The following is a 27,994-nucleotide window of genomic DNA, read 5'->3' as shown; positions in this document are numbered from 1 at the left end:
AAACTGCTGCACTACTGAAGCTACACCAGACAAAAACAGAGGTGAAGAAGTTTTCTTTGTCAACAGCCTGTAGGCTCGCAAAATTGAACCTGTTCTTTTATCTGCCTATGTTCATTTAGCCCACCAAGCAGTCTTTATTAAAGCTGAGGCATCAGGCAGTCAAAGTTCATTAATACCATTTATATAATCTCTGCAGTTTCAATTAACTCAGCAAGACATTCTACTACATGATAACAGTCTCATTAATTCAATAAAATCCCATAACTATTAACAATATGGTCTATGTTAAACGGGGTGTCACCTAGTACAAAATAATAGCTTTAACAGCTTGTGATGAAACTCAGGGCTTTTTTTTTTAAATTTGATCTCGCTAAATATTCCATCCTTATGTAGAAAGGTATTATTTCTTGGTAAGGAATCTAGAGGATTTTAAATATGAGCAGAGGGTAATTAAGTCCTTTTAACTCATATCAAAGAGAAAAATAATACTTATTGTTCAATAAATGATAGGCTAAATTAGCTGAAATGTGTTCTTCCGTTTTCCATCAGTACTTCGGCCTATACTCACTAGAAAGAAGAGGTTGAATACTGCTTAAGTGTTTTCTTTAGCTGTGCCCTTCAAAGTACAGCTCTTCACACACCTCATCTTTTCTCTTGTTATGATGCAAGATTATTCATTGCTCACAGCCTGTCAAACATGAAAAATACCCAGCTGATAGAGACTCGATGTTTTGATAACTATATATTTGATTTTTGATATTATCTGTAAGATTGTTCTTCAGAAGTAACTGTTCCTTCAATTCATATGTGTTGGTCATCTCAAGAAATGCAACTGATTTCCTGGTTTGAGGTGGTCACAAACCATGCCCGAAAGCACACAGTATGTTATGAAAATGTATACGTTTACTGAAGCTCTGTACTTTTGTCATAAAAAGAAATTCTGTCTACTTAAAGTTTGCTGCTACAGGTTAGTTTTTGTCCAGGCACACAGTATCCCTCAATTTGACAGTCCCTACTCTCATTGCAGTTAATATCCTGGGGAAATAAATACAGATATACCTTTGTCTACAGTTGTGCATACTGGTCTTGCTACAGTACTTTATTATCAAATTTATACCTGATTCAAAATCTTCAGAACAAATGTTTAGTCCTTATTCTATATTGAAGTATAGTTAGGGCAGCTTTAGGGCTATCTTTACCATTTTAACAGAAATGGTTTGAGCATGCTTTCCTTCTGTCGTATTCACTTGCCCCCTTACCCTTCAGTCAGGAGACACCTGACAACTGCATTGTATTTGGATCCTACAGGGTTAAATAAGGGATCCATTTGTTAATGCACAGCGGGGCTTTCACACTTTGTGAAAGAACTTAGAACTTAAAATAGCACATAAAAAAACCGCTAAAGTTTGTCAGAATTTCAAAGGTCACTGGTTGTTTGTTCAGTGGCATTTTTAATCCTGCTGCATTATTTCTTTCTTTTAGTTCTTTTTCTAATCACAGAAAGCCTTTTTCTTTTTAAACCATCACTGAAGAAACGCTGAAGAAAAAGATGTTGTTTCTAAAGAAATTCAAAGTTAGTCAGCTCAGCAACCCTACTGAAAACAATCTGAGGGAATGTCTTATGAAGAAAAAGCATATGTTATTCAATGAGCTTACTTTTCTTACTCTACAGCTGACAAGTAGCTCTTTGATTACATTAGCAGGATGATACAACTTCAGATACAATAGAACTACATCATTGTTCAATCATTTGTAAAACCCTATAGAAAATGTTAACTCAATGAATGCCACATGTACAATATTTTCATTACCTGTTTATAAAGCAACTGCTCATTTTCTCTGGCATAGCAGAACAGAACATCTGTAAGAATTTTTCTCACATTCTCTTGCTGGAAATACTGCATTTCAGGAAAGCTGAAAACAAAGAAATACAGTGAAAGTAAACTACATAGCTCACAAAAGCACAGTTGCTGGCCTGCTGTAGATGGTTCTAGATAAGACAGTACCTTTTTGTCTGTTTTCTCACCTTTCCATGAATTATGGGTGCTGCTGGAATACTTCTAAAGACATGCCTTACTTGTTTTGTAAACAAAATTCTGAACCACGTTCTTTTAATATATAACAGTTTGTTACACATATATGATATTGCCAGTTTTATTTAAACGTGTAGAGCCCTTCAACATAACAAAAGCTAGAGATCTGCAAGAATGACCTAAAATGGGATATTGTTTTAAATACCAACTTCTACAAACAACTAATCTGCTGGAAGTCTGAGTGACTTGGAGAGTCTAAACCAAAACAAGACAATGAACCATCTGAGTATATATTCCCAGTTATTAAAAGGATCAAGCTACTTTGCTCCTCCAAGTCCCTGCCAAGAAAACAATTTGACCAAAAAAAAAAAAAAAAAAAAAAAAAAAAAAAAAAAAAAAAAAAAGAGAGAGAGAAAGAGACTTGAGCTCAGATCAGTCTCAGGCAGCATAAGAGCCCAATAACAACTCCAAGGCAGTGGCTTCACTGATTGTCGGTCCTGCACCAATGAATCTGAAATGTGCTAAGAATACTTTAAAAAGGAGGTTGATTAAAAATAAAAAAAATAGAAAAACCTGAGTTAAAACTWAAACTGCTGCAAACAGTTGAGTAATTTGATTCTGGTACTGGAAAAATAAGCACTGGAGATCAGATCTCACAGAGATAAGAACACGCTTTGCATTACATGCTTTCCTTCTTTAATTTGTGTTAGGCTGCCAGCTCTTAACTGGATCATCAGTCTGTCCTGCAGTTTCAAGAACAGTTCTGCTCTTCATTTTTCTCAAGACAAAAGACGGACAAAATAAGCTACTATGAAGAGTGTAACAACTACAATATGTTAAGTAGTTTGTAAAGAACCAAATTGAAAAAAATGAAGGATATGACAAAAGAAGAATATACACAAGGGTTCAATATTTCATGAATACTTGAAAATATATTAGCATTTTAATGACTACATTATTAAAATATCTCACAACTGACATGAAAGTAGGCGTCCTAATTTTCTTGAGCTCTAAGCAAGCTCCAATATATCCTATTGACATCTTTTGCTAAGATAATTAGACATTTTACTGCCACTAGTGGCTGTCCCAAATAAAGCTGAAAATTAAGAAACCATTTAAGACTTTCGCAGAGTGAATATCCACTAAGTGAAATAGAATAAAATGGAATTAGTGTGAGAAAAAGGAGAAAAACCTTCTGGGATAATCCTGTTATCTGCATGTAATCCAGGAAAACATAAATATTAGGAATCTGCAACTATTCTGATGCAACTCTCACCCATGCATCCAGCTCCTTGGAAACTGTTAGAAAGTACGAAATAAACAGATTATAGACACACTTTAATGTATAAGTACACAAACAAAAGCTTTTTCATGCTTACTGAAGGCTTAACTAGATGGCAATAAATATTTTAAAAAGTAACCATCCAAAAGTACATCCAATTATATGGAACAATAACAAAGAAAAAGAAAATATAACTAGAAAGGTATAGTTCCAAAAAGAAAGCAAAAGGTAAGTTTGGACAAAGAGAAACAGAAGAACGCTGGGAGACACAACAACTGTATGCCTCAGGTTAGCTGGCTAAAACCAAGGTTATAGCACTGTTGGCATTAAAATGAAGTATATGAAGTAGTATGGAGCTAAGCTTTCTTAAAGCAAATTTTGCCTTGCCTACTTCTAAAGACTGGAAGTTACAATGCTAAACTTCAGTTATCTCAAGGTTTTGTAAAGCCTGTCACAGAGAAACAATGTAAGAAAATATGATTAATAGCTTGAAATAAAAATATTAGTGTTAATAATTACTGTGGTCACTGCATAGAGGTAATGACAGGTAAGCTAGAAATATGCTTTGAAAATCTCGGATGAAAGACATTATTCAAGAGTCAAGKCAGAGAAGACACTATGGTTTAAACAGAATAAAATTAAAGTACTGAGAAATGTATTGGGACAAAGAGTGCAACATTTTCCTGGCACCTGATGGGGTAACGGTAGACCAACATTTGGAAACTTGTCTGCACTTGTAGTAATCATATTACTGTAAAGGAAGGACACAGCTGAGACCAGAAAGGTGCATTACAGCAGATGGCAATCGACATAATTTAGGGGTTTGAAGAGATTATTTCTGAAGGACTGTTATTCAGGCCTGCCCTATGAAATTTAGGAAAAAGAAGACTAACAAAGAAAACCCCAAAATACACAGAGTATCTGTGAGGATCTCATAATATCAGAGATTGTGACAGAAAGGATAATAACGAACTCATGAATAAGCTGGCTAAAGTATTAATTATGGTAAATGTAAATACAAGAGACCATGAGGGAACTATCAGTTCAGGAAGGATTTTTATGAAAAATATCATTTTATGATTAAAGGACTGTTTTAGAAATACAATATCCTCAAATCAGGCAAGGTAAAAGTTCTTTTCAAGAATACTAGGATATTACATTTAATTACATCTTTGAGAAAGACTGCATAACGAAATGGGAATTTTTACTAGAATGTTTTACCACAGCTACTATAATGAAAGAAAAGTGCATTCAAGTCCTTGCTTTCTGAAAGTGAAGATAAGCATCAATTAATTATCATTTTTTAAAACATTAGTTTAGGCCTTTTAGGGGCCCCTACACCACTAACAGTCAAACTTTGACACCAAAGGCAATCAAAGAAAAGGACCCACAGATATTTTTTAAAAATATATTTGGTAGCAGACTCAAAGGAGACTCTTAACCACTGCCACAGAGTGACTTGCCTTTTCTTGTCTTCACAGACAGATTCTACCCCCTCCATTCCCCAGCCAGCCTATAAAGCAGGGTTATACTTTAGCAACAGGCCTGGGGAAAGCTATCTTTAGAAAGAAACTGCTGCTTACTTTTGCTTTTAAGCGAATGACCTGGTGCATAAAGGTAGTCCTCCCTTCTGGCACTCTCTTCTCTAACTTGGAAATTAGATTTTGTGTCTTGTGTTCTTACTCCGCAGGCTGCTGTTCCCTCCTATGTCTTCCTAATCTTCCATCAGGAAGAAGGACACAGGTGCCTAATGGTTCCTCCAGGCCTTTTGTCTTTTGTTTTTGTTATTTAGGAGACAGAGAATTTGAAACAGCGGTAACAACTACTCCTCATCTTCATGTCTTCCAAGTTCCTACAGTGTCATTGCTGCTCCTGAAGCAGAAACTGGCTAGACTAATACACTTAAACTAGCACAAAAGACCACTCCTGCCTCCATGTTAGTCTACTGCAAACCCGTAAGTGTTTTGTTGTCTTAAGATATTGGAAAGAAAAAGAGGATGATCAAATTTGGCCATTTATAATCCCGACTTTAAAAGGGGATGCCACAAGTAGACTAGTATTTTAATTTAACAGASAGCTAGATGCTCTTGCATCCACAAATCTGCTGATTTCCATTCTAGCAGAAATCTTTCAAAAATTCTTCTTTATCACCTATCTTTTTTATCATTAAAAATAATCAYCATTGTTCTTTGGTATCTCTTTTGAAAGACTGTAATTAATCATTGTCTTCTTACCTCTACTGCAAGTTACTACATTGCTAGTTCATACGGAAGTTCCTTTCTTACTAAAGTGTTAGAATGCAACACTTGTTTGGTATGGCTATCTATAATTGAAGAAAGGCTTACACTTTCATAATAATACCCTCCTCCCATCCTGAGAAGCTTCTCTTTAGAGATAGAAACAGACTGTATTTGGTTGGAAGTTTCTAGACAGTTGAAGGAAAATCTATTCTGAACCTCTCAACTACTGCCCAGAAAAAAAAAAAAAAAAAAAGAGAGAGAGAGAGAGAGACAAGTTATTAATTAGAAGTGTTAATCTCTAGTTAGCATTAACTTAACAATACTCTTCCCTAGTTTGCTTGTAAGTATTGCAAATTCTTACTGTGCAGCAGTTTTACTAGAAAAAATGTATTTAGACATTATGGGTGGGATTAATCTCATCTAACTTCACATGACTGCAGCATAGTAAGATACAGGTGAGATAGAATCCTTTTATAATTACTGGGGAAAAAAACCCTCCTCTGTAGTGTAATTCATCTGACCTATATYAGACATTTACTTTAGGAAGAGATGATTTGTGTCCTAGAATTCTTCAAGTATGAAGACTATAAAGGGTGATTAGCCCAGTTATCAGCATCTATACTGTAGAAATCTGAAACTAGGTGAGATAAGCATTTATGAAATGATCTATTTAAGTTGCTCTTGAATATTTTCAATATTAAGTACAAAGGCATATTGCATCAAAACCTTATGAAGCCATGACAACATTCTAACAATCCTTTGTAATGTTTTACTTAAAATATCTTATTTCACAAAACAATGCATCAAAATTGAAGTAATAAGCACAGGCTTCTGACCCTTTTTTAGACATGAAGTTGCCATAATAATTTAGCTTTCTAGACAAAAGGTTTCAGTTAATTACAGCAGTAACAAATGTGTTAGTTCAACTTTCTCACAGAACCCTTTAGATAAACGAATTTTGAAATTTAGAATCATTTAAAACAGCACTAATTTAAAAAACACATTTCTACCTGCTTTTTCCAGTCTACTATTACTATACGTTAGTGAATTCTAATGAAGACATTAGAAAGTAATTTTTTTTACTGCTTTGTTAGATTGGAGTCTATGTGGTCTGATACTCTGTATGCAGTTTGCAGCACTCTATGTAGTATTATTTACTTCAGGCTGTTGGATGATGGAGTATTTAACCCAGGGACAGAGGGTATAAAAATATTCTTTAAATAAGAAATAGAAGATGATGATGATGATAATTGAATATACTCAAGCATTTTAAACATTTTAAACTTTAATATGACACATTATAAGTTAATGACAAATCTTTAAATTGTAACTCTAGGAATTTACTTAAAGAATGGAAATGGAAAAGACAACATTAAAGACAAGATACTTATATTCTAAAGCCAYGGAGTGTGTAACTGATTGCTTATTACACTAATGCTAATTTGCAAACAGACATATATATATATAAAATGTATGCTATGTTTTATGATTAAGCAAGCAACAAGTGTACACACAAATGCATACAGTTTGCAAAATGAAATAAATTCAAGTTATTCTGACAAATTTTGCTTTTTCATTGTCTGATTTATTTTGATACTGATGACACATTATGTATCCTGTTACTGTCTGAAGTACATAACATTTTGTATAAATACAGAACTGGAAATTTCTTTAACCACTATTACTGACATAACTGAACACTACTCTCTCTGTCATTTGTCAGAATGAGAGCCTGGACTTCATATATATTTTTTTAAAYAAGCAGTCTTACATCCAACATAACTTTTATACCAATTTTCATTCTCCAATTATAGTTTAGATATGAATATATTTTAATCTTAGAACATCCTGAACTGTTCCCTTTTACAAACAAAAAAATACCATCTGTGAGAATGCACATGAAAGCACACTCAGATTTTAATTACACATCTCATTGCAAAAATGCATTCAAGAGTGGGTCTAGGGACAGACATATAAAATATTCCAAAACCAGAGAGCAGTGATTTCTTCTGCATGACTTTGTTTCTGTAAATGAAAATATGTGAGMTTGGAATTTTTAAAATCTATGACTATCACCATGTTTTGCAAGTTATAAGACAAAAATATTTGCAATACGGTAAAATGTCACATGTTAGCAGAACTGCAATTGATTTTAATTAGATTTACACATCACAGTCAGTGTTTCAACTCTGAAAAGAAATATTTTCAGGAACTGAGTGTTCTAAATCAGACAAGTTTCTAAACAGGAATGACCTAAGGGCCAAGAAGATGAAAGGACAGTCACAGCAATATTAGGACAAATTTTAAAAGGCATATGTGACAAACAACACTAGAAAAGTGATAAATAAAAAYAGAAGCACTTAACTTCTCTAGATGAATGACGTTTCCCTCACTAATTAAACACTACTTTGTTATTATTGATTGAATAAGTGTAAAGAATTACAGAAATTCATCTGTTCAATCTTTTACTACGATTGTAATTTACTTAAAAATCCCTTGGTTTCTCTTACTTTCTCTTTATTTCATAAGGAAAACTCTGTTTTAACTCTTATATAGTAATACATTTCCTAATATTTTAATTTAAAAGAGCTTTTCTCCAATGATACCAATAAATCTCTAGGGTTTAATCTCTAATGCAGTCTTCCACTTCTTCACTTCAAGAAAGCTGTCTTTCTATATATTAAATGCATGTTTCTACACAGTCATGTTTAGCAATCTTGACATTTACACTAACCTAAGTCAACAAAACAGAATATAGTATACACCACATAAAAATGCAGGATCAAAATTTATATATGGACATTTCTTTAGTAAGATCTACATACGTTCTTGTCACATCTTGTTCAATCATTGCTCGAAGCTCTTTATCCTGGAAAAATTTATTCCAAAGACTCTGAAAAAGGGAAAATAACTGTATGAAATAGAGACTTCTAGTAATACTTAAGGCTTATATACTAGATCAGCAAAGTACTGTACAAATATTAACTAATTAATCCACTACATCCCTGGTAGATAAATATATCAATATTTTACGGGTGAAAAAAAAATACTATGCTTAAGTATCCTAGAAAGTCAGTTTAGATCGGAGATAAAAACATTCAAGTTTCTGGATCCTGGTTCCATGTTCACTTCATTCACTTAGCGGATGGCTGCAGGTCTGTGGATTACTTGTAGGGGACCTATGAAAGTATTTAGCAAGGCAGAGTAAATTCAAACTTACATGGACCAACACCTCAACTGAAAAAATTYCAGTAGTTCACTCACTGGAAAAGGTCTGTATAATCGCACTGTAATATAATTCTCCTATAAATATATGGGCTCTATTTAGGAGGTGCTACAATTTTCATGGTGATGCATTGTCTTCATGTAAGCAAGTTTGTCTTAGTGGAGGGAAACTCAAATAAGGAATGTATTATTATTAAATACCTATTATGAAAATGGCAACATTCTAATAGTACAAATACACAGTGCGAATCAAGATTAGACATTAAAAGGTTCTTACTTATGAAACAAGAGGATTTAAAAGTTCTTTATTGACACGAAAAAAATTAAATARCAGAGTTCAAAGTAGATTTAGCTTTTTGTATATCTGTGCTTATGCCCACTTCCATTCTCTTTCTTTTTATAACATGCCTAGTTTACCAACATTTCGCAGAAGCCAATCTGAATAAAGTCAGCAAATGTTATTTTGATGTTCCAACCTATGCCATTACTTTAGGGTAATGTTAAGGAAACTGTAGTGTAAAGTAAAGCTCATTCTTAGTAGTAAAGGGATAGTAGATTGGCAATATTGATTAAAATACAGAAGGAATTTAATTGTTAGCTATTTTTTCATTTAGGTTAGTTTCCAGATAGCAGCAGCAGTGAATGGAATATCATATAAAAACAGTGGCTACAATACTTCCAAAATCTCTTGCTCCCTGTAAACAGTTCATTGTCATGGTGACTTATGCATGATTGCTTAAACTCTTGACAATGTCTCACTTAAAACTAATACCTTTTTATCTTATTTAAGATACACTGTATCTTACTTTACAGGCTCTTTTAATGCAGCTATATCACATTTTGAAAGCTACATCTCCACAACTGGCCCCTCACAGTGAAGTACCAAGAAGACAGACTCTTAACTGCCAAAAAGTAAGCAAAACCCAGGACACTCCAAAAGGGTAAAACATTAAATCTTTGCAGAGGCTCAAAGGCACTCAGCTCTTCACTCCTGTGCCTGTTTTGACCTCTGACTTTGTTTTATAGGTTAATTCACTGCTATTCTGCATTCACTGCAGCACTCTGAGATTCCAACCTTTAGCCTGTCCCTTATGAAGACATCACAGGCAGACTTAAGACTGTATCAYTCTGTACAGTCACAAACTACAGCAAAAAAAGCTTTATTCTACATTTGAGATAATTTTCTGTACAGTTKTATGCAGGAATGGTTCGAAGGCATGCAGAGTCATATTAGTTGCAGAGTCACAAATGTGCCTGTGATCAATGCTTCCACGTTTCTACAGGCAGAGCCATTCAAACACCTCTGTTTCTACATTTAACATGGAGCAGAGTACTACAATAAGCACAAACCAATTACTAGCTTCAATTTATGAACAAAATGGATCTGGAAATATAAGAAATATTACTCCACCATATATTTGTGAAAGTCTCTTTCAGTGTAAATCTCTTAGATTCAATCAAACAAGATATTTTCATGTTATTAAGTTACTAATATATTAATTAAGTTATTAATATATTAAAACAGAATTTTCTCAAACAGTAAAAGGCGAGCAAAATGATAAACAGCAGAAGAGCTTAAAAATGTGTGCTGTAACGTACTTAAGATCTACTCCAGTAAAACTAATATGCAGTACAAACAACAGTCTCTCTCTCTCTCTTTCTCTTTCYCTCTCTCTCAAGAGTTGCTTAAAATAAGCTGAGTCTATACCTAAATCCYAATCAGAGTGCCAAAACACCAAGCCACGTGGATCTCCTATTAATTTCAGCGAGAGCCATATGCTCAGCACTTAGTGACAATCAGATAAAATACTTTCGCAACATTTTAAGTATGCTCTGAAAATCTGGATCTGTCCTTTTGCAGCTGGTTGCTCTCTGGTAACTGTTGCATGCTTTTGTGTCTTTTAAGGAATGTTTAAAGCAAAAGACTTAAAAACCTAGAGGAAATGATTATCTTGCAGTCTCGTACTTTCCAYAGTCACTCAACTTGTATATTAGTCAGATGTGCAACAATTCTATTTTTCGCTAGAGGAAAACTTCCTAGGCTAAACAGTATTCCATTTTGTACTGATTGTTTAAATATTCCTTGAACTTAAGCCATTGTGTGAATAAAATGAAAACACACAGCAATAAATGAGCAGATCAATCAAAGCAAGGACCTCTAAAACTGGAATGATGTTTCAGTATGGATTTCTTATTCATCATAACATTCCCTGCTAAAAGTATTGAAAAAAACCCAGAATATAAAGCTAGAAATAAGCATCTCTTGTTGCCCAACAGAGCTTGTGAGCTGCTTGTTAACACAAGACAGTTTGGAAATATGAGAGTGAGATTTTAGTATCTACTGTTYTGTCTTCTGCAAGAACTCACTTTTGTCAACAGTGATGATGATGAGAATTTTAGTAACACAGATGTTGATAAAAGTAAGGGTTGACTTACCCCCTCATCCTGAGACAGTGGATTGTTGATGATCAGATCTTGCTGTCCTGCTTTCCGTGGATTTGTAATATGCTGTGTAAAAAGAGAACAACATTTCTATTTCAAATCTTCTTCCTTTATACTGTATTATACCTACATCCAACCATGAGAATAGAGACCTTATTTTGTACCAACTTACGATTTCTTTGATCTTGTTGTAAGATGTTCTTAGTTCTGAAGTATTTTTAATCCACTGACTTCTGTCTTGGGGTAAAACYTCTAGAAATAACTATTAACGAAACAAAATAAAGCAGTTAAGTTTAATCAACTTAATACGGCTTTTCATGTAACTTCTCCTGGACAGCATAAACTATCTCAGAATGGAGGAGCAAGTATTTTACAATACTTGCTGACTACTACCTGAGGAGAAGGAAGCAAAGACTTACAAAATGGTTCCAGCATTAGGACCTGCTAATCCGTAAGAAACTAGACACCATTACAGCTCTACAGCACAACATAAAGCATTAAACACTACCAAACGCACAAACTCAAACTTTGTAAACTGCCACAACTCCAGAAAAACTGACCGAGCTCTCAAAAGCAGAAAAAAATGTAAAGAAGAAATTAAATTAAGATATGCAAAACTTGGAATTGTTTCCAGAACACTGATGAGTTGATGCAGTATGCCTAAAAATAAATAMGAACGCAGAGTAGAAACTAACCATTCAGAGATTACCTAAGAAATGTGGCTGAGGAAAACCTTGTTCTATAAAAAAGAAACATATTTTACAGTTCTGTGAGACAGTCAGGAGATTCAATTTTCTGAAAAGTCCTTGAGACAATGTAAATCTCGGTTCTTTCACATTTCTGTTTAAATAGGGTCAGAAAAAGACACCTATTAGAGAAGACTGTTTTAACTGCATACAAGATACAGAAAAAAATACAGTATATTTCCTTACTTTTCAAATACATCTTTTTATTTACATACTATAAAGCAGTATGAAATAATAAACATTGCCAAACAGAAAACATTCCCCAAATTCAATAAAATACTTTATTATTTCAGAATTTAATGAAAATATTGACAACATTTTAAACACAGGCAGTCTAAATCAGGGCTCTAATCCAGAATGGGACATTGCAAATAAAACCAGTCTCACTTCTAGAACAAAAACAGTGCTTGATTTAATTACGAGGCAGTGAGGCACTCAATGCTGCTGTTAGTTCAGATTTTTGGACGTGATCTTAGGCACCTTATTTTAGGGACTCAGGAAGGAACACACCAACAAAATAATGCTTGTGGCATATCATAGATTCATAGAATCAGTAAGGTTGGAAGAGACCTCTGGAGATCATCTAGTCCAACCTCCCCGCTCAGCAGGGTCACCTAGAGCATGTTAGACAGGGTTGCATCCAGGCAGGCCTTGAAGATCTCCAGAGAAGGAGACTCCACAACCTCTCTGGGCAACCTGGTCCAGTGCTCSGTCACTCTCACAGGGAAGAAATTCCCCCTCATGGTCAGGCGGAACTTCCTGTGGTTCAATATAATCTTGCCTCCTGAAGAAAACTTTCTCATTAATTTTGAATGTGTTCAATGCCACATACATTCAGCTTTTCAAATTTGTTTCTCTCATACATGGAGTGTATTTGATTCACTTTCTGTAGGTCTTYGTGCTAATGTCAAGCTTGAGAATTTCCAAGTGAGGTAATTTAAATTGTCAATATAGCCACTCCAATGGGGAAGATGCTCTCTACTATCAAAGTTAATGAAGAACAGAACATCTGATGCCAGTGCAACAACGTTCCTTAGGACTTTATAGAGCATCAACGTGAGGGGGAATTTCTTCACTGTGAGAGTGACCGAGCACTGGAMCAGGCTGCCCAGAGAGGTTGTGGAGTCTCCTTCTCTGGAGATCTTCAAGGCCCGCCTGGATGCAACCCTGTCTAACATGCTCTAGGTGACCCTGCTGAGCAGGAAGGTTGGACTAGATGATCTCCAGAGGTCMCTTCCAACCTTACTGATTCTATGAGTCTATCTTGCTTTCTTCCTCCCTTCCTTCCTAGGACAGGAACCTCTAAGGGCCTGTTGTGTTTTAATTAAGAYTGGGCGACCTGGTTTCTTTCTCTATCCAGTCATTAAAAGAGGGATTAGTTCCCATTTTCTCATTGCTCTGAAAAAGCTGCTTACAGAAGCAGCACACTAGTTTTAAAGGAGTCCCACGTTCCACAAAATAAAAATTGTAAGACAAAYTTCCATTTTCATTTCCAGTGTACCAACACCAACAGGAGATCTGGCTGTGTTGCAATCAAATTTATTCATATTATCCAACATAAAGATATTATTTCCTAGGAACCTTTTACTAAAACCAGCCATTCAGCTTTAAGGCAACTCAACATGATTAGCAAATGTCCTATGAATTACAAAAATGCGTAGGGAAACATTGGGATGAAGTCTCTCGGAAAATTCATGATTCTTTGCATCAATAATCTTCCAGCGCATCAGGTAATGTGTTGATATACTGCAACCACAAACTGTAAATAAATATTTTCTCTTCTTACCTTCCAGCAAACACTACGGAACCTGCTGCTTCTCAGCTGCCCATTAATCCCCTTCAGCCGTATAGTTGCCAAGTAATTGTTGTTTACAAATAGTTCTTCCCATTCTTTACTGCGTGCAAAAGCAAAAGGAACGAACGTTTAAACACAAAAAAATAGCCTTAGCTGATTTAAGGACTATATGACACTACATGCTGTGGACAAGCAGAGGAAAGGAACTTTTTTTTGAATGTATATATTTAGTTGTGTACATTTCTAAACGCATGGCTGTCTTTTTGGACACATTTCTTCTTTGGATTTAATGAATATGTAGATCGCTATAATTATGCCAGCTACTGAAATTCATAATGTCTATGGAGGCTATTCCATTTCCTCTAAAATGTTGGTACTGCAGTTCAGTGAATAAACAAGAAAAATGAATATTAATATAAGCACATTCATGTTTCAGCTGTAGACAAAGAAGTACCTATTCCAAAAATACGCAACAGAAAAGTATACTGTTGACTGTATTAGTGCCTCACATGACTTATTCGCTTAAATGAACCTTCTTTTCTTCTTAATGTCAAGCTGGGCAGTTAAGCATAATGGAAGAAGACTTTCTTTAACATTTAGTGCTATTTACTATTGAAATCACTCCTACTTCTTTCTACATGATCAGTTTTAAAATTTTAACAGGTGCTAGCAAATTTAAAAAAACATCAAAAAATTAAAAAGCCTCACTGTATAAACTGTTAAAGGCAAGCTTGAGTACCTTGCAGTACCTATGGCTGACTAGATAAACAACCTAAATATGCCTCCCAGGCATGCAGGCACCAGGGGCCTAACACCTGTGCCTCATTAATATACGAGTAAATCTGCTCTACTGGGAAACAATTGGAAATTAATTGTCCCAAACCATCTACTGAGTTTGAATAAAAGAATTAAACCTGTATTTCCTGCACCTTCTACTGAAATGAATCTCAAGAACAGGATATGCCATTTGATGGCCTGACTAAAATAGCCAAAGACTTGCTCACAGACTTTCTAGAAGCCACTCTAAATCCAAACRGCAGGTTCAGGATAAAGGGCTGGGTTATATGCAAGGAAATGTGTTTCAGATTTATTTCCAGTGCATGTCCTTGAGATGAAAATCTCCTTTTCCTACTGTTACATGGGAGAGACTATTACTTCTCCCCGGGAGATCAAATGAAAGCAGAAAGAGGGAAACTAYATTGTGACTTCAGGGTAAGATCTCACCAGATTTTCTTAGCTAAGGAGGGTCATGCTGAAAAACCAAACAAAGTCCGTTTTTACAAACTGCCCTAAATATATGCTGGTTTCCAATCTTCTAAGATGAGCTGTGAGAGTTATTAAAAAACAAAAACAAAAACTTGTTTTTTAGATGGAACTGGTTATATCATACAGTTGCTGGGAAGGTTGGGGATGGACTTGGCAAGCCAGGAAATTATGCTCCTATTCCTCTATGACAGGAGTGAATTCAGGATAAGACTAGGAAACACCCTGCTTGTGAACGCATCACCTTCCAGCTAGAATCATTTTCTAAAAAAATGGATGTTTACTTTTGGGCCTCGATTATTAATTACATTGACAAGCAGACGTACTCTGGTAAGAACAAACTAAAGCAGTGCTAGTGTGAGGGGTTAGGGTTGCTTTCGGCTTTTGCAAACTGCCAATATTCCCATGGGACCAAAACAGGAGCAAGTAACTCCAGTGTTGTGGGGCAAGTTCCTTCCTTCCTGCTATACCCTTGTTTTGTAAGTTGGAAAGATCATCTCGCCACTTCACTGGCTCCCGATCRCCCATGGATCCTACCCTTCTGCAACAAGCTGCTTATGGATGTTTACTGTGATTGCAAGTCTCCTCTAAGTGCAACCTATGGTACACAGCAGACACAGCTTGAGAAGAATATGGCCCTTTCATACGCATTTATACTTCAGTAGCTACACTRTATTACGCCTATCTAAACAACCCTCCTGTTTCTATCACGTATAACGCTCTTCATTTGCCACCATAAATTGTGTAGCTCCCCTGGCCAGCTCAGCTTCAAGAGTGACATGTTCCCCTGTGCACACAAAGCTCAGATGCGGAAGCTCTTTACGTTGTTTYCAAAGTGGATCACATTCCCAGAAATTCTTTGAAAATACTAGCATGTCAGCTGAATCAGTATAAGGTTTAAACCAGTGTAACTGTGAACAGAAAGAAGAGGGGAAAACTTCTTAAGGTTATTTTTTCCCACTAACTGCCAGGAAAGCTTGCTACACTGTAAGAAAGTAATTTCAACACTTCTTAAATTGTATGAGTGTGGATATTATGCTTTTTAAAATTTGTAATGCAATTTCAAACACGTTTTGAACAAAATTACATTTAAAACAGCCCCAACTGAAATTTGGCAAGATCATATCTCCCCCGCATCCCCACTTGCCTGCTGGGGTAACTAAAATGAAAAAGTTACAAACAACTGAAAAAAAGACTTCTGTGCAAATCCAAGTTGGAATCTGCTATAGTTTTAGTAGAGTTAAACAGTATCTAAAATCCTGACTAAACTGCACTCACTAATTCATTTCTCAAATATTTTGAACAAAGGTTAATAAATAAACTAAACGTCATAATTTTAGAGACTGTTCTCAACCATGGTMGCATCATACAAGATACTTAGCTTTCATTTCTAAAAGGATAATTTCTAGAATGATATAATCTTACTCTGTAAAACAATCTCTATGAGCCTGGTTAACCCTCGCTTGCAGAAAACTCATCGGTCAAAGTGAAATGAGCAATAAAGACTGGAACTCAAGTCTATCACAACCTATTTGCTTCACTGAAGTGAAAGACTTGAAGAGCCAACTGGAACCATTAAACTATGAATAAGCACATGCAATTGTTTTTAATCAAACTAGAAAATTAAATGCATAATCATGTGTTAATACATCCTTCAGGTTGTACAATTAAAATAAAAGCAATTGCAAATCGTAATGTTTTCTGACTAGCTTGTACACATTTTTTCATTTTGTATTCCTATTTTTTTAAATATGCAACCTAATGTACTATGGTACATATTGTAAAGTTTTAATAAGGTAAGATCTACATGAGAAAAAAGTAACAATGCTACTTCTAGAAASTTAATTTCATATTTCTTACTTTGCCTTCAATTGTATCTATGAAGTAAAGGTCCAGTATAAAATATTTATTGGCCTGAATTGCATTACTTAGAAGTGGGAAAAGTGCTTAGTATCTACGAATGAAAAAGCAGGTAAATCAATGGAATGGATTAAGGTTGTGGGTGACAGAACCAGATGCTGTCTCRAAAGTTTTTGCAGAGTTATCATCTCTTCCTTTCCATCTTTTGAAACATACTTATGTAAAAACTGTAAGAGTTTGGATCTGTCTGCAAAAGTATTTTCTACTGGGATCTGCTTTAATAATGCATACTTCTTTATCAAAAATCAGGGCAAACTGTTAGCAAACTATATGTAAATATACATAGGTATATATATACTTTAATTCAAACAGGAGATGTTCTGGGGTATGATAGTTGCTAAAACAATTACCAAAATCAGATATTTTTCTTTTTCTTCATTTATCTATCTCTTTTCAAAAATAAATTTCAACTTATTTCCAAAATCTCCTAACAATGAGATGAAAAAAAGGTTCCCAAAAATCTCAATGACTGATTCAGTAAAAGTTTGCACCTTGGATTGCTGCCACAAAGACATTTTGTTCTTGAGAMTCAGCAGTCCTGGGTCATGAGCAGAGATCAGTTTACCTCATGAGCAGGATGTCATTTGGAGGGTGACAGAGAACAATGAATCTGTGAGCAGAGGTCCCTTCCAATCTCACCTACGCTGTGACTCTGTGATCACATCTTGTTTGACAGTTGAGGTTTCTCTTTTCAAGAGGTATTTCCTTTGGAAATCCAYTGTTGTTCAACACACACATTCAAGCACTTCAGCATAAATACTTTTTCGCTTAGGAAAATTTAGTTAGTGGAAAAATAACCACTTTCCAAGCTCTCAAACATATTCTATGGTGAAGGATATGGAAGAACAGCCTGCATTTGCTGCTCTACAATTTTCTTGCAATAGCAGAGCATAACAGGACTTCAGAGAAGAAGGGAGACAAATATGTGCATGAACATCGTATCTCCAAAACCTGTAGTTTTTATATATGAATACTTGTCTATGTTACACCATGGATGATTCCCAAACAAAGCAGTATTTATCAAGAAGCAAGCTTCAGAGTCCCCTCTAAACAGCACCTGCAGAGTGGTGTTTTGCAAATGCAGCATCAGCTCTGGACAGATCTGTAGTGCTTGGTAACAGAATACGCGGAATGCTCTGCTAAAGGTGGAGATATTCTTTACAATAGCAATCAAAATCATCCAGCCATTTTCACAGTAATCTCTAATCCCACTTAATGGTCCATGTTATTACCCCAATCTGATGTAGAAAACTAACTGGAAAACTCTCTCTTTTTTTTAAATAGCTTTCCATACTTGTAYACTTGCTTGAGATGCAGGGGTAGACAAAGTGACCAGTGTGCAATCTCCTTGAGTTGTGGTCAGCTAGAATGCTGAAGGGTTGAAAGAGGAACATCTCTCCCTGCCTAGACACTGTAAGGAAGGCAGCAAAATGGGCAGGATTTTACATGACAATATCTAGATAAAATCTCRCATGTTCAAGTACTATTTTTGAAAAGGTTAAAACTCTGAAGTCCATTATCTTATTAAAAGTCACTACAAGGATACTATTTCACAACTAGAGGAATGCTCCACTATAAGCTCTCAAAGACAATATATATTTTTTCCTAAATCATTCCAAGAATAAATGACATCAATAGTGTAACAGGAGGCCTGAAGAGTAATTCTGGAATTCAAATAGTAGTTTCTGGAGTTTTACTGAGGCAGAGGTTGAGCTGTTGTAAATTTGTAGAGAGCTAACACAGACATTCTTCAGCTGATAGCCAGTACTGTCATCAGCTGCTAGGTCTGTTGCTAACAGGGTACTTGCACAGGGGCAAAACCAATGCATCAACCACAGAACGCAACCTTGGMCCATCTACACTTCTTACAAATTAAACAATCACTATATTCAGAAAAGGAAGAAATACAAAAGAAGAAGAGTGGTATGGCACAGACATCCTGCTAATCCACAATAGTTAACTAATGTACTTACTAATTTACAGGATAAACCTACTGATTTACAAAAATCCATGTGATTCTGGAATCTAAAGCTAGCAGAAGCAGCGTTTTTATATTACAGTATTCAGACAATGTCATACTCCATGGAAGATGTTTGAACCCGCAGAAACATAAAATGAGTAACTTAGGAATACAAGGGCAAATGAAAATCTATGTCTCATTGAAAAGGGTAGTTCTTTGTCTCATGTATTTGCAAAGTTCTTCATGCCAAGTTTCGAAATCCTTCTTTCACATCCACGATGAAACAAAATCAGTTTAACATTTACAACAACATTTAGATAACAAAGAATRTTTGCAGACCACGAAAGTGCACTACTGAAAGGCATGAACATTTGCACACATACTCTAGATGGCAATTTAAATCTCAAGCTTATTTCACCCTCTAGACCAATGCTCAAGATAAAATGGACAGTCTCATAGAGATCCAAAGAAAATCCTTGAGTAGTGCTGCTAATATTGGCAAAATTATCTAGAATTAAATGGTGTGCATGGTCCCAGAAAAACCACTTTCACATTTTTATACAATTTTTGTTAATATYCAAAACACGTTCTTTTAAATGTTTGGGACCCAAACTCAGCTCCCCAGAGGCACTTAATTGAGCAACAGGCTATTGAACAAGCTGTCAGAAAGAAAACAAATTCTCTAATGATGATGTAATATGCTTTGCAATAGGAGGTCTTTATCGATAGGGACATTCAAGTAACTGAATGTAGTATCCACATTAAGTAGAAATAATAGTTCAAACACACAGCATATATGCAAGGAACATGCATAGTTTGTATTATTTATTATACTATAAAGTAAATATTTTAGAAAAGGTGAAGCAACAGGCAGCAATGTAACAAAAAGAGTTTATTCCCCAAAATAGGGGGGAAGGGGGAAGCAAATGAAAGGTGCTATTAAGTAATAAGCAGCAAGTTTTTAAAAGAAAAAAATTTCTGAAGTATATTAATTTATTATATGATGTCCTGAAAATCCACTTGGCAGCCTTCATGTGAAGACTTTTCAAGCTGCTTGGAAAATGTATGTATTTTTTTCTGTTGCATCCCAAACTCCTGCCACAGGATAAGAGGCAGAGTTAACAGCCATAGAACTGTGAATATGCATGGCTGCACTGCTGATGTACAGTTAAAAAGGTTTGTGTGAAGTAAGGTAAAATCACTTTTCTTCATATAAATATTTCAGTAAAAAATCCAGGTGATTAGCTATCTAAGTTATTTAGCTATCAGTATAGCCCATGGAACTGATTTAAGGCTGTATTCGCAGAACTTTTTGCAGGCATATATTGCATCTCTCATATTAGGCCTGTATCTGGCATAGGCTTCAGATACCTTTCACTAGAGTCAAAATTGACCATTTAATCTTGATCATTCTTAGTGAATTAGTCTGAATTGGGACAATACTTTACCTCTAATTCTTGAACTGTTTAGCTTCTGTAGAAGCATCTGGTGGGAATTCTTCTTAAAGTCATCTGAAAGTCTAAATCACATTAATTTGTTCTCCTCTACTCTCTGCCTCATGCATATACTTTGAGAACTTTGAAACCAAAATCAGATATTATTTTCATTTATACAAACAGCATTTGTAATCCGTTGAATCCTTTGAAATCCGTTGAACATATTTTTACTTTCTGCTTCTTCTGAATAGACCTCCCTCTACTAATCTGAGCAAGGCAGTCCATATCCTTTCACCTAAGGCCCATCACTTAAATGCCAGGAACCTAGTTTAAGCTAGGTRGCCAATCTTCCTCTGTAGCAAATGGAGAAATAGACACTGCTGAGGGTGAGTTACCCAATCATGAAATAAGCATTAGATTTGCTGCTTTTCCTGTCTGTGAATTCATACCCACAGCTAGCCAGATCTCTGTGAACTGCATTTATGTGTTTACATGCATGCAGGTTTTCTATATAAACACAGACATACACTCATTAAGAAAGAGAAAAGCTGCAGCYTCCTGTAGTGAAAAATAAAAATTTAAAGTTACAGCCCTACAAATCATCAAACTAAAAAACTGATGCAACAAGGAGGGTGGAGACACTATTTTGCAGGAAGATGGCCCACAATGCTAAAATGCTTCTGTTTACTCACACCTGAGTAGCTACAGTTGGCTTTGAACTAATATAATCATCACAATATTTAAAAATATACTCCCAATTTCAAAAYGCTGATGATCTGATAATGTGCAAGGTGACACACTCATAATTTTAGCTAGTAAGGTTAATTCTGCCAAAAGACATTATTTCAAATGTCTTAGCACTGTAAATCCATCCATTTTGCAAGTAACAGCACACAAAAATGAGTAAGTGATTTCATCAAATAATTTTTATCTGTCAGACTGGCTTGTTTTTATTCCCTTGGTTAAAACCCACATATTTTCCTATTCTTACTATAAGAACAAGTCCTAGCTCTTTAGACTGATTTCGACTGTACATTCACAAAGCTTTTGTCTTCAAACTTCTTTTTGGATTAACACCTAATTCCTCGACACTGCACCTCTTGTGTTTAAGCTTTACAAGAGTTCTGGGTCTTGGTTTCTGTGTTTAAAAAACAAAATGAAATCACTGATCAGATGTGCCTTGAGCAGTGYTTGTAGGAAAATCAACTTATCTGGTTAAACCTTCAGCAGTTCTGTTAAATAGGTTAATACAGAACTCTTCCATTTAAAATCACGCTGACCACACTGAGCCAGTACCGAACAAAGAGTTGGTCACCTCCAGGTTCTCCTGCAGCTAAGCTCAACCAAACAGTGAACATCAGGCTTTGTGGCAGATGTTCTTGCTTTTACATAACTACACATCTTATGGACTACAAATGAACGCCAGAAGGATTAAGATCTCAAAACKTGCACCTCAACCTCAAGAAAAATAGTGTCATTTACCCGCAAGTGTTAGTCATGCTGGTGCAAAGACAGTGAGTATTGAGTTTTGAAGGGTTTGCAATGCTGAAGTTCATCGCATTACTTTGACCTGCTGAGCTTCAGAACTTCTAATTATTACTTCAAATCTTTAAATACCCTTTTTAATAATGAACTATTGCCAGATGTTGTGTTAGAAGGAAGCATCTGTGAAAGGTCTGGTGGGCCAAAATGAAAAACACAGTATAAATTCTGCTGTGTTTCTTCTCTGTAAAGTTTATTAAGGACTAATTGCGCTTACCAGAAAGAAGGATCCTCATTTAAAAAATTAGAAAACAACAAAAAATTTTGCAAACTGACATTTCTGACCTCAGATGCAATGCTGTCCTGTTCATTTACAGTTTTTGCACTTTATCAAAGCACACAGTTTAATTTTGCTTAGAAAGTAATGTTTTTCACTCATATACACCTTCTTTCTTCTCCACCTGCCATGGGTGTCTCCTTCCAATTTCAGAACAAACTAATTTCATTTTTGTGGTTTTAAGTAATACTAGAGTTTAGTAATATTTCAGAGAAAGTTAAATGTTTTGTTCTAAAATAAACTACATTTAACCATAGTGCTTACTGTAAATGATACCTTCAGCAGATCAACAAATCAAATGTATTTTGAGAAYTGAAAAAATTGTTCTTCCCTTTGATTACAGAAAAACAACTTCACAGTTTATTGTGTTAGACATCTGCAGTTATATGCGACCTGTGTATCCAGCTGCAAAAAGTGGATACTTTTATATAAAGTTCACATCTGTAGGTCATAGTATTTCCAAACAATGTAAATGCACTGTATGAATCAAAATGGAGTATTATTTCCTTGGCTATTCCTTTCTTTTAAATTGATTGTCTGAAATACTTTTTTCTGATATAAATCAATATACATTGCTACTGGTTTTGTATGAAAACATGCACCACGCTTCTAGCTTGAGATTCATGCTTTTAAGAACAAAGGTTTCTGTTTCACTGCATCAAAGTTTTCCCTTCCAATAAGAAAAACAGTACAAAAAGATGGTAAGTAGTGCTTTCATAGCTACAAAAAACCTGACTAAATCCTAATTTCCTAAGCTGGGCTCTGCAGTTATCAATTAAAATTGTTTAGTATGTTACAGTTATACCCTGAAGTCTCACCCACGTATCCTTATCCAAACCAGCTTTATTACTAATTTTACTCTGGACATCAGTGGTTTCTAGTATTCATTTACTGAACTGAATCGGTGCTTCAAAGACAGATCAATTGCAGACAAATATTTTAAGATACAGTAGTCAAAGAAACCCTTAATGAAAAACACGTAAAATATTAGTGAGGGAAAATATAAGGTGAGTTGAATACTGTGTTTGTGGTGTGCATGCTCATTTTTATGTATGACAGAACAAAACTAGCAAATTTTTCAGTTTCTTTCCATGGATGTTGAAAAGGCACTACTATTCTCTTTCACTGCCTCTCTTCATGTACTAAGTTTTTCCTTTTTAAAACCAGTATGTCAAGAAGCATTCTGAAAAAAATACAAGATATAAAATTGGTATTTAATTCTTCCTTTCTGATTCTCTGTTGAGAGCAACTCAGGTTTTAAGTAAATTTATTAAATTTGTCCTCTGCTATTTTCTAAGAGTTCACAGTGTGCACAAATAGAAAGAAAACCTGTACTACTTTTTCTGCCTCTTTAAAAAGTAACATAATTTTCATGCAAAAAGTTTAAAATATCCGCACTGCATATCTGCTGAAATTTTTGGCTCTTAGAAAAAGTATAAGGTACATGAAGTTTCAGCTTCTCAGTGACAACTATTCTCTCCTGTGGCTTATCATGTCCCTAGCACATTCCTTGGGCAATATGCAAAGACTGCAGAGTGGATCAGCTGTGGAAGACAGTCAAAAAAAGAAGTCTGACAAGATGGACCTGGAGACCTTACAGGGGCCCTCAAACACAGTAAGATAGGAAAGTAATTTTGAAAGAATTCAGAGAAAAATGGAAATCTTCAAAGCTTTGGATGTCATATATATCCATTTCTGGCACAGCTGCCTAGAAGAGCCATAGGTCAAACATGGAAATCAAACTAGTTTCACAATCCACCTTTGGAAAGAGGTAGAAACGGAGAGGAACAGCTTGCACCCCTTGCCGTCTTTCTTCTGCAGGCTCAGTACCAGCCCTGCAGTTGTTGGCTAGTACACAAGAATTGTGCCTCAGCCAGCAGGACTACACTGCCTTTTTGCAATGAGAAAGAAAACATCTGGCAAGCAGAATGTGTGAGAAGTCAAGGAAAAAATACATTATACTAAAGTCTTTCATATACCAGAATTGCTGTCTATTTGAAATAACAGCCAAAGGAGGAATATATAGTGTCTACCCATATTAGAACTTTGAGCAAACACCACTTGTCATGGAGTTTAAGCCTTGCTGGAAAGAGTTTCATCCATCGTAATACATGTGGCAGAAATTAAACTTATGTACAAATGTAGAGATATATTAAGAAATTATCTAGCACAGTGGTCATGGATCTCTAAATCATAAAGTCAGTTAACAACACAAGTATGAAAAGCGAGCTTTTTTTAGGCTATATATTTATTAGAAGCAATATTAATGTATGAATCTACCTTCTAAGAAAGTAAGTGTCCTTGGGACGTTAAATTCTATCAGCCAGATTGAATGTCTGCATCAATGGCTTTCCCTAAAAGTCATAATTAGGTCATTAAAATATATTTAGAAAAATAGCTTGTAAAATAAAGTTAAAAAATACTCACCTTCATTTTATTTCATAGGTCACTGTTATACCATCTAATAAGATAATTAAAAACATGCAAGCAGCTGGTACTGAGGCTAAACAGATTAATGTAATAGTCTGTAGTCATATGTGCTGGCAAGGGGTTCACCTCTTTGGCGAGGAGAAGGTCAGCTGCCCTTGGGAAGGCAAGAAAAGACAGTATTYGTACTTTCCAGTGGCTCTGCATTGCAGATACTGAAACTGGAGACTTGTGCCTTTTTCCTTTTCCTTTTGGCCAAGTCTAGCCAATTTGCATATCCAGAAAATGTTTCAACCATGAAGTAAAGCACCACAGCAGYGCAAACATTTCTTCCAGGTTTCTTTCATTTTAAAGATGAAAGTATATGTCTAATCTCTTGTTCAAATTTTTATAATAGTGAACTTCAAACTTTGATGATATGGTACTAGGAAAGAATTTTCGTAGTATCTTATTAGAAAAGCTTTTTTCAACTACACAAAAAATAACTTCCTTAGAGTCTGAAGACCAGCTAAAAATAMTTTGTGACCTGAGAGGTCACGAACTTACAGAATATCTAGAAATATGTGCCAGGCACATGTGCTTATCGTTTACATTACTTACAAACTTCATGACCTAAAGGCAAAGAAATGCTGACTATCTGAACATAAGCAGCATTAAATCTGTGTCGTGATGAACACAAGCAGGATCCACAAACTCTAAGATGACACCATCATATTAAAAAAAATTACAAAGAATATGATAGCATTATCAATATATCAAAGCATAATAAGCTGACATCATACCTTTTTAATACACACACACCTGAAGTCTTACACTAAACAATATTTTACAATTAAAAAGAAAAATTGAGTAAATTCACCCCACTGCCACATTTTTTACTGTGGTAAAACAGTATGTTCTTTAGTACGAAAAGTATTCACAATCAAGGTTTTTAAACACTAGGAGCTTCCTCTTCTCCTAAATAAATTATAAAGAGACTGAAAAAAACTAAAAGAGCTCTTCTTTCAGCAAAAATTTTCATTATGATTTTGCACATATTAGCCTTCTGCAAGCATGACACCTGCTGTGATCCAAAGATGCCATGGCCTCTTTTAGGGCATGAATCTAGTATCAAGGCCTTTTTAAAATACAGCACGCTAAAACACAYTGGATAAACAAGACAACCATCATTTTTATCAAATTACTAATTTACTGAAATAATAATCATTGTAAGTATCCTAAAATAAAATCTCCAATAAGTCCTTAAATAAATTACACAAAGTTACCATTGTTATCTTTTAAGGTAGTTTAAGATTCATTTTTAGTCTTTCATAAGATATTAGCTGTTCATTTTTACATAACACGCAGCACAGAACTGTAACTATCAACACAATATTCAACCCAACCAGCAAATTTACAGCCAATCTCATTATATGATCGGAGTTACTTGCCGCCAAGCAGAAAACATTCATTTCACACCTTAAATACTGTAATACTACTTAATAACAGTGTTAGCTTGCCAACTATTAAAAGCCAGAGTTTTTTTTTTTTTAATATACTGTACTCTCTTCCTTTATCATCTTGYCTTTAATTATACCAATAATTTAATACTCTGGCAGTGCAATAAAGACATGAGACTGATTTTAAAATATAACTTAACTTCAGTTTTGTAAATTGTTCTGTAATCCTCTGTGACAGAATATGATTATTATTCTGTTGAAATGGTAGCTAACATCCTATTTATTATATGCACTTTGGACTAAGGAATATAGAGCTACAGAGGCCAACTTTGCATTCTACTTAATTGTGGAGCATTAAAGACGGCTTGGCACATTGGAATAAGCTTAGGGCACTACAAGAATTTTACTAATTACATAAATTTTTAGCAACAATGGGTAATATTCCAAACGTATTGACAAAACATATTCATAACACTTAGCATGTGTCTTCTGACTCCTGATATTGACAGGTCACCACGTTAAATGTTGAATTCTCCAGCATTACAATAATCTCCCGCTAGCCATCTGACTGAAGCAGATGTGACATGGTCCACTGTTTCAGTCTCGTAAATCTGATCAATCACTATAATCCTGCACAGATACTGTTCCATGCTCCGCATCCTCTGTTCACCATTAACAGGCTGCACTAGACTGATGGATGAGGATCCACTACAGTTTACACTGATTTAAGTAAAAGCTGCCACAATCCATCCTCCCACTACTCCTAGTTGCATGTTCTAATCCCTTTCCTTGCACTGGCACTAATACTCATCTGAACCTCATCAACTTTGGGAAGGCTGGTACAATGAACTAAATCATCAGAAAAACCACCCTAGCAAAAATGGGCAGGTTTGGCTAGTTCAGCCCCCCTGGACTGGTTCGCTAACAGATGAGTACCAGTGCAGGCATAAAGAGCAGGGTGTGGAGAAAGGGCAGGAGTCAGCACCGCAGCTTACACTCTCCAGGAACCAGAGCGTAACTGAAGATGGCTTCCTCTTCGAGCTTTACTTTAGCAGGTACAATCAGCTGGGGCTCTCAAGTTAATAACTTTCGGGTGTAAGTGTCCTAGAATTAATGGCAGAGAAGAGCCCTCAACTCCTTCCCTTTGCCAATCTAACCAAATTCTATTTTGCTGATTTTTCAGAGACTGCCTCATGATCTATATATTTACGTAAGTTTCTCACCTGAAAAGCATAAAGATTATTCATGGCAACACTTYTGAGCCCTTCATTTAACAAAAGTAGTTAGCTGCTGCTTTTGTTATAAATGTATTGGGCTATTTACATTTTTTTTAATGCATTAGAGAACACAAATTTAACAGGAAGTTGAGTAAGGCAGAACCCTGAAACCGATCTGCTAACACATTTTTCTCAAAGCAAGCATCCTAACTACAAAGAGTAACATCACAAACTAGGTTTCATCACAACATAAATTAGAACAAAGAACTTTCTAGAATACAGAAAATTGAAAGGGTCTCTAAATAAAAGCTTCCCTGGCCCACTGTGTTCCTGCAGACCTGCCCTCTGTTCCAGTACTGCTCTCAGTCTATAAGCTTTCTTTGAGTGTTTGAATTGCAATGAACTCTTTGCTGTCCCCTCCGGGTCCTTATGAAAAGTCTTTCTTCTCAACATCTTCAAGACCCAGCTTTTTGCTCCCTCCTCTTCTTAGCAATCTCTCAGTCTCTGCTCTGCAAGGGGGGGGGAAGGGGTCTGTGCTTGTTGCATTCCTCCCTGGCTACTCCAACCGTGTAGCACAGCTCCCTATGCCAGGAAGGGAAAGATGTTCCTCATTTCTCTGCCAGCTGCAACCAGGGCAGGGCAAACAGGCAGGTTTCTCCTGCCTGCTTGGCCTCAGCTCTTAAGCATACACTATAGGAGACCATGAGCAAAAAAACCCAATTAAATAGAAGTCATCTAACTTAGCATGCT

The 27,994-nt window shown here is 35.5% G+C and overlaps 1 protein-coding gene across 5 annotated transcripts in view; it reads right to left on the bottom strand.

Annotated features, from left to right (window-relative positions):
- TBC1D5 (TBC1 domain family member 5) overlaps positions 1–27,994 on the bottom strand; it is a 315,508-nt gene that overhangs the window by 134,061 nt on the left and 153,453 nt on the right. For all 5 annotated transcript variants that reach the window (XM_085307503.1, XM_085307502.1, XM_085307504.1 and 2 more), the window contains 5 exons: positions 13,755–13,863; positions 11,395–11,484; positions 11,217–11,288; positions 8,381–8,448; positions 1,812–1,914 (listed from right to left, as the gene is read on the bottom strand). In XM_085307503.1, coding sequence (XP_085163629.1) covers positions 1,812–1,914; positions 8,381–8,448; positions 11,217–11,288; positions 11,395–11,484; positions 13,755–13,863 — 442 coding nt within the window. The remainder of the gene's footprint in view (positions 1–1,811; positions 1,915–8,380; positions 8,449–11,216; positions 11,289–11,394; positions 11,485–13,754; positions 13,864–27,994) is intronic.

The sequence above is a fragment of the Rhea americana genome, unplaced genomic scaffold, assembly GCF_003343005.1.
Source record: "Rhea americana isolate MKP2758 unplaced genomic scaffold, rheAme1 scaffold_26, whole genome shotgun sequence".
In the NCBI taxonomy this organism is placed as follows: domain Eukaryota; kingdom Metazoa; phylum Chordata; class Aves; order Rheiformes; family Rheidae; genus Rhea; species Rhea americana.
The sequence above is the reverse complement of the archived record's forward strand: the minus strand, read 5'-3'. Positions and strand labels throughout refer to the sequence as shown.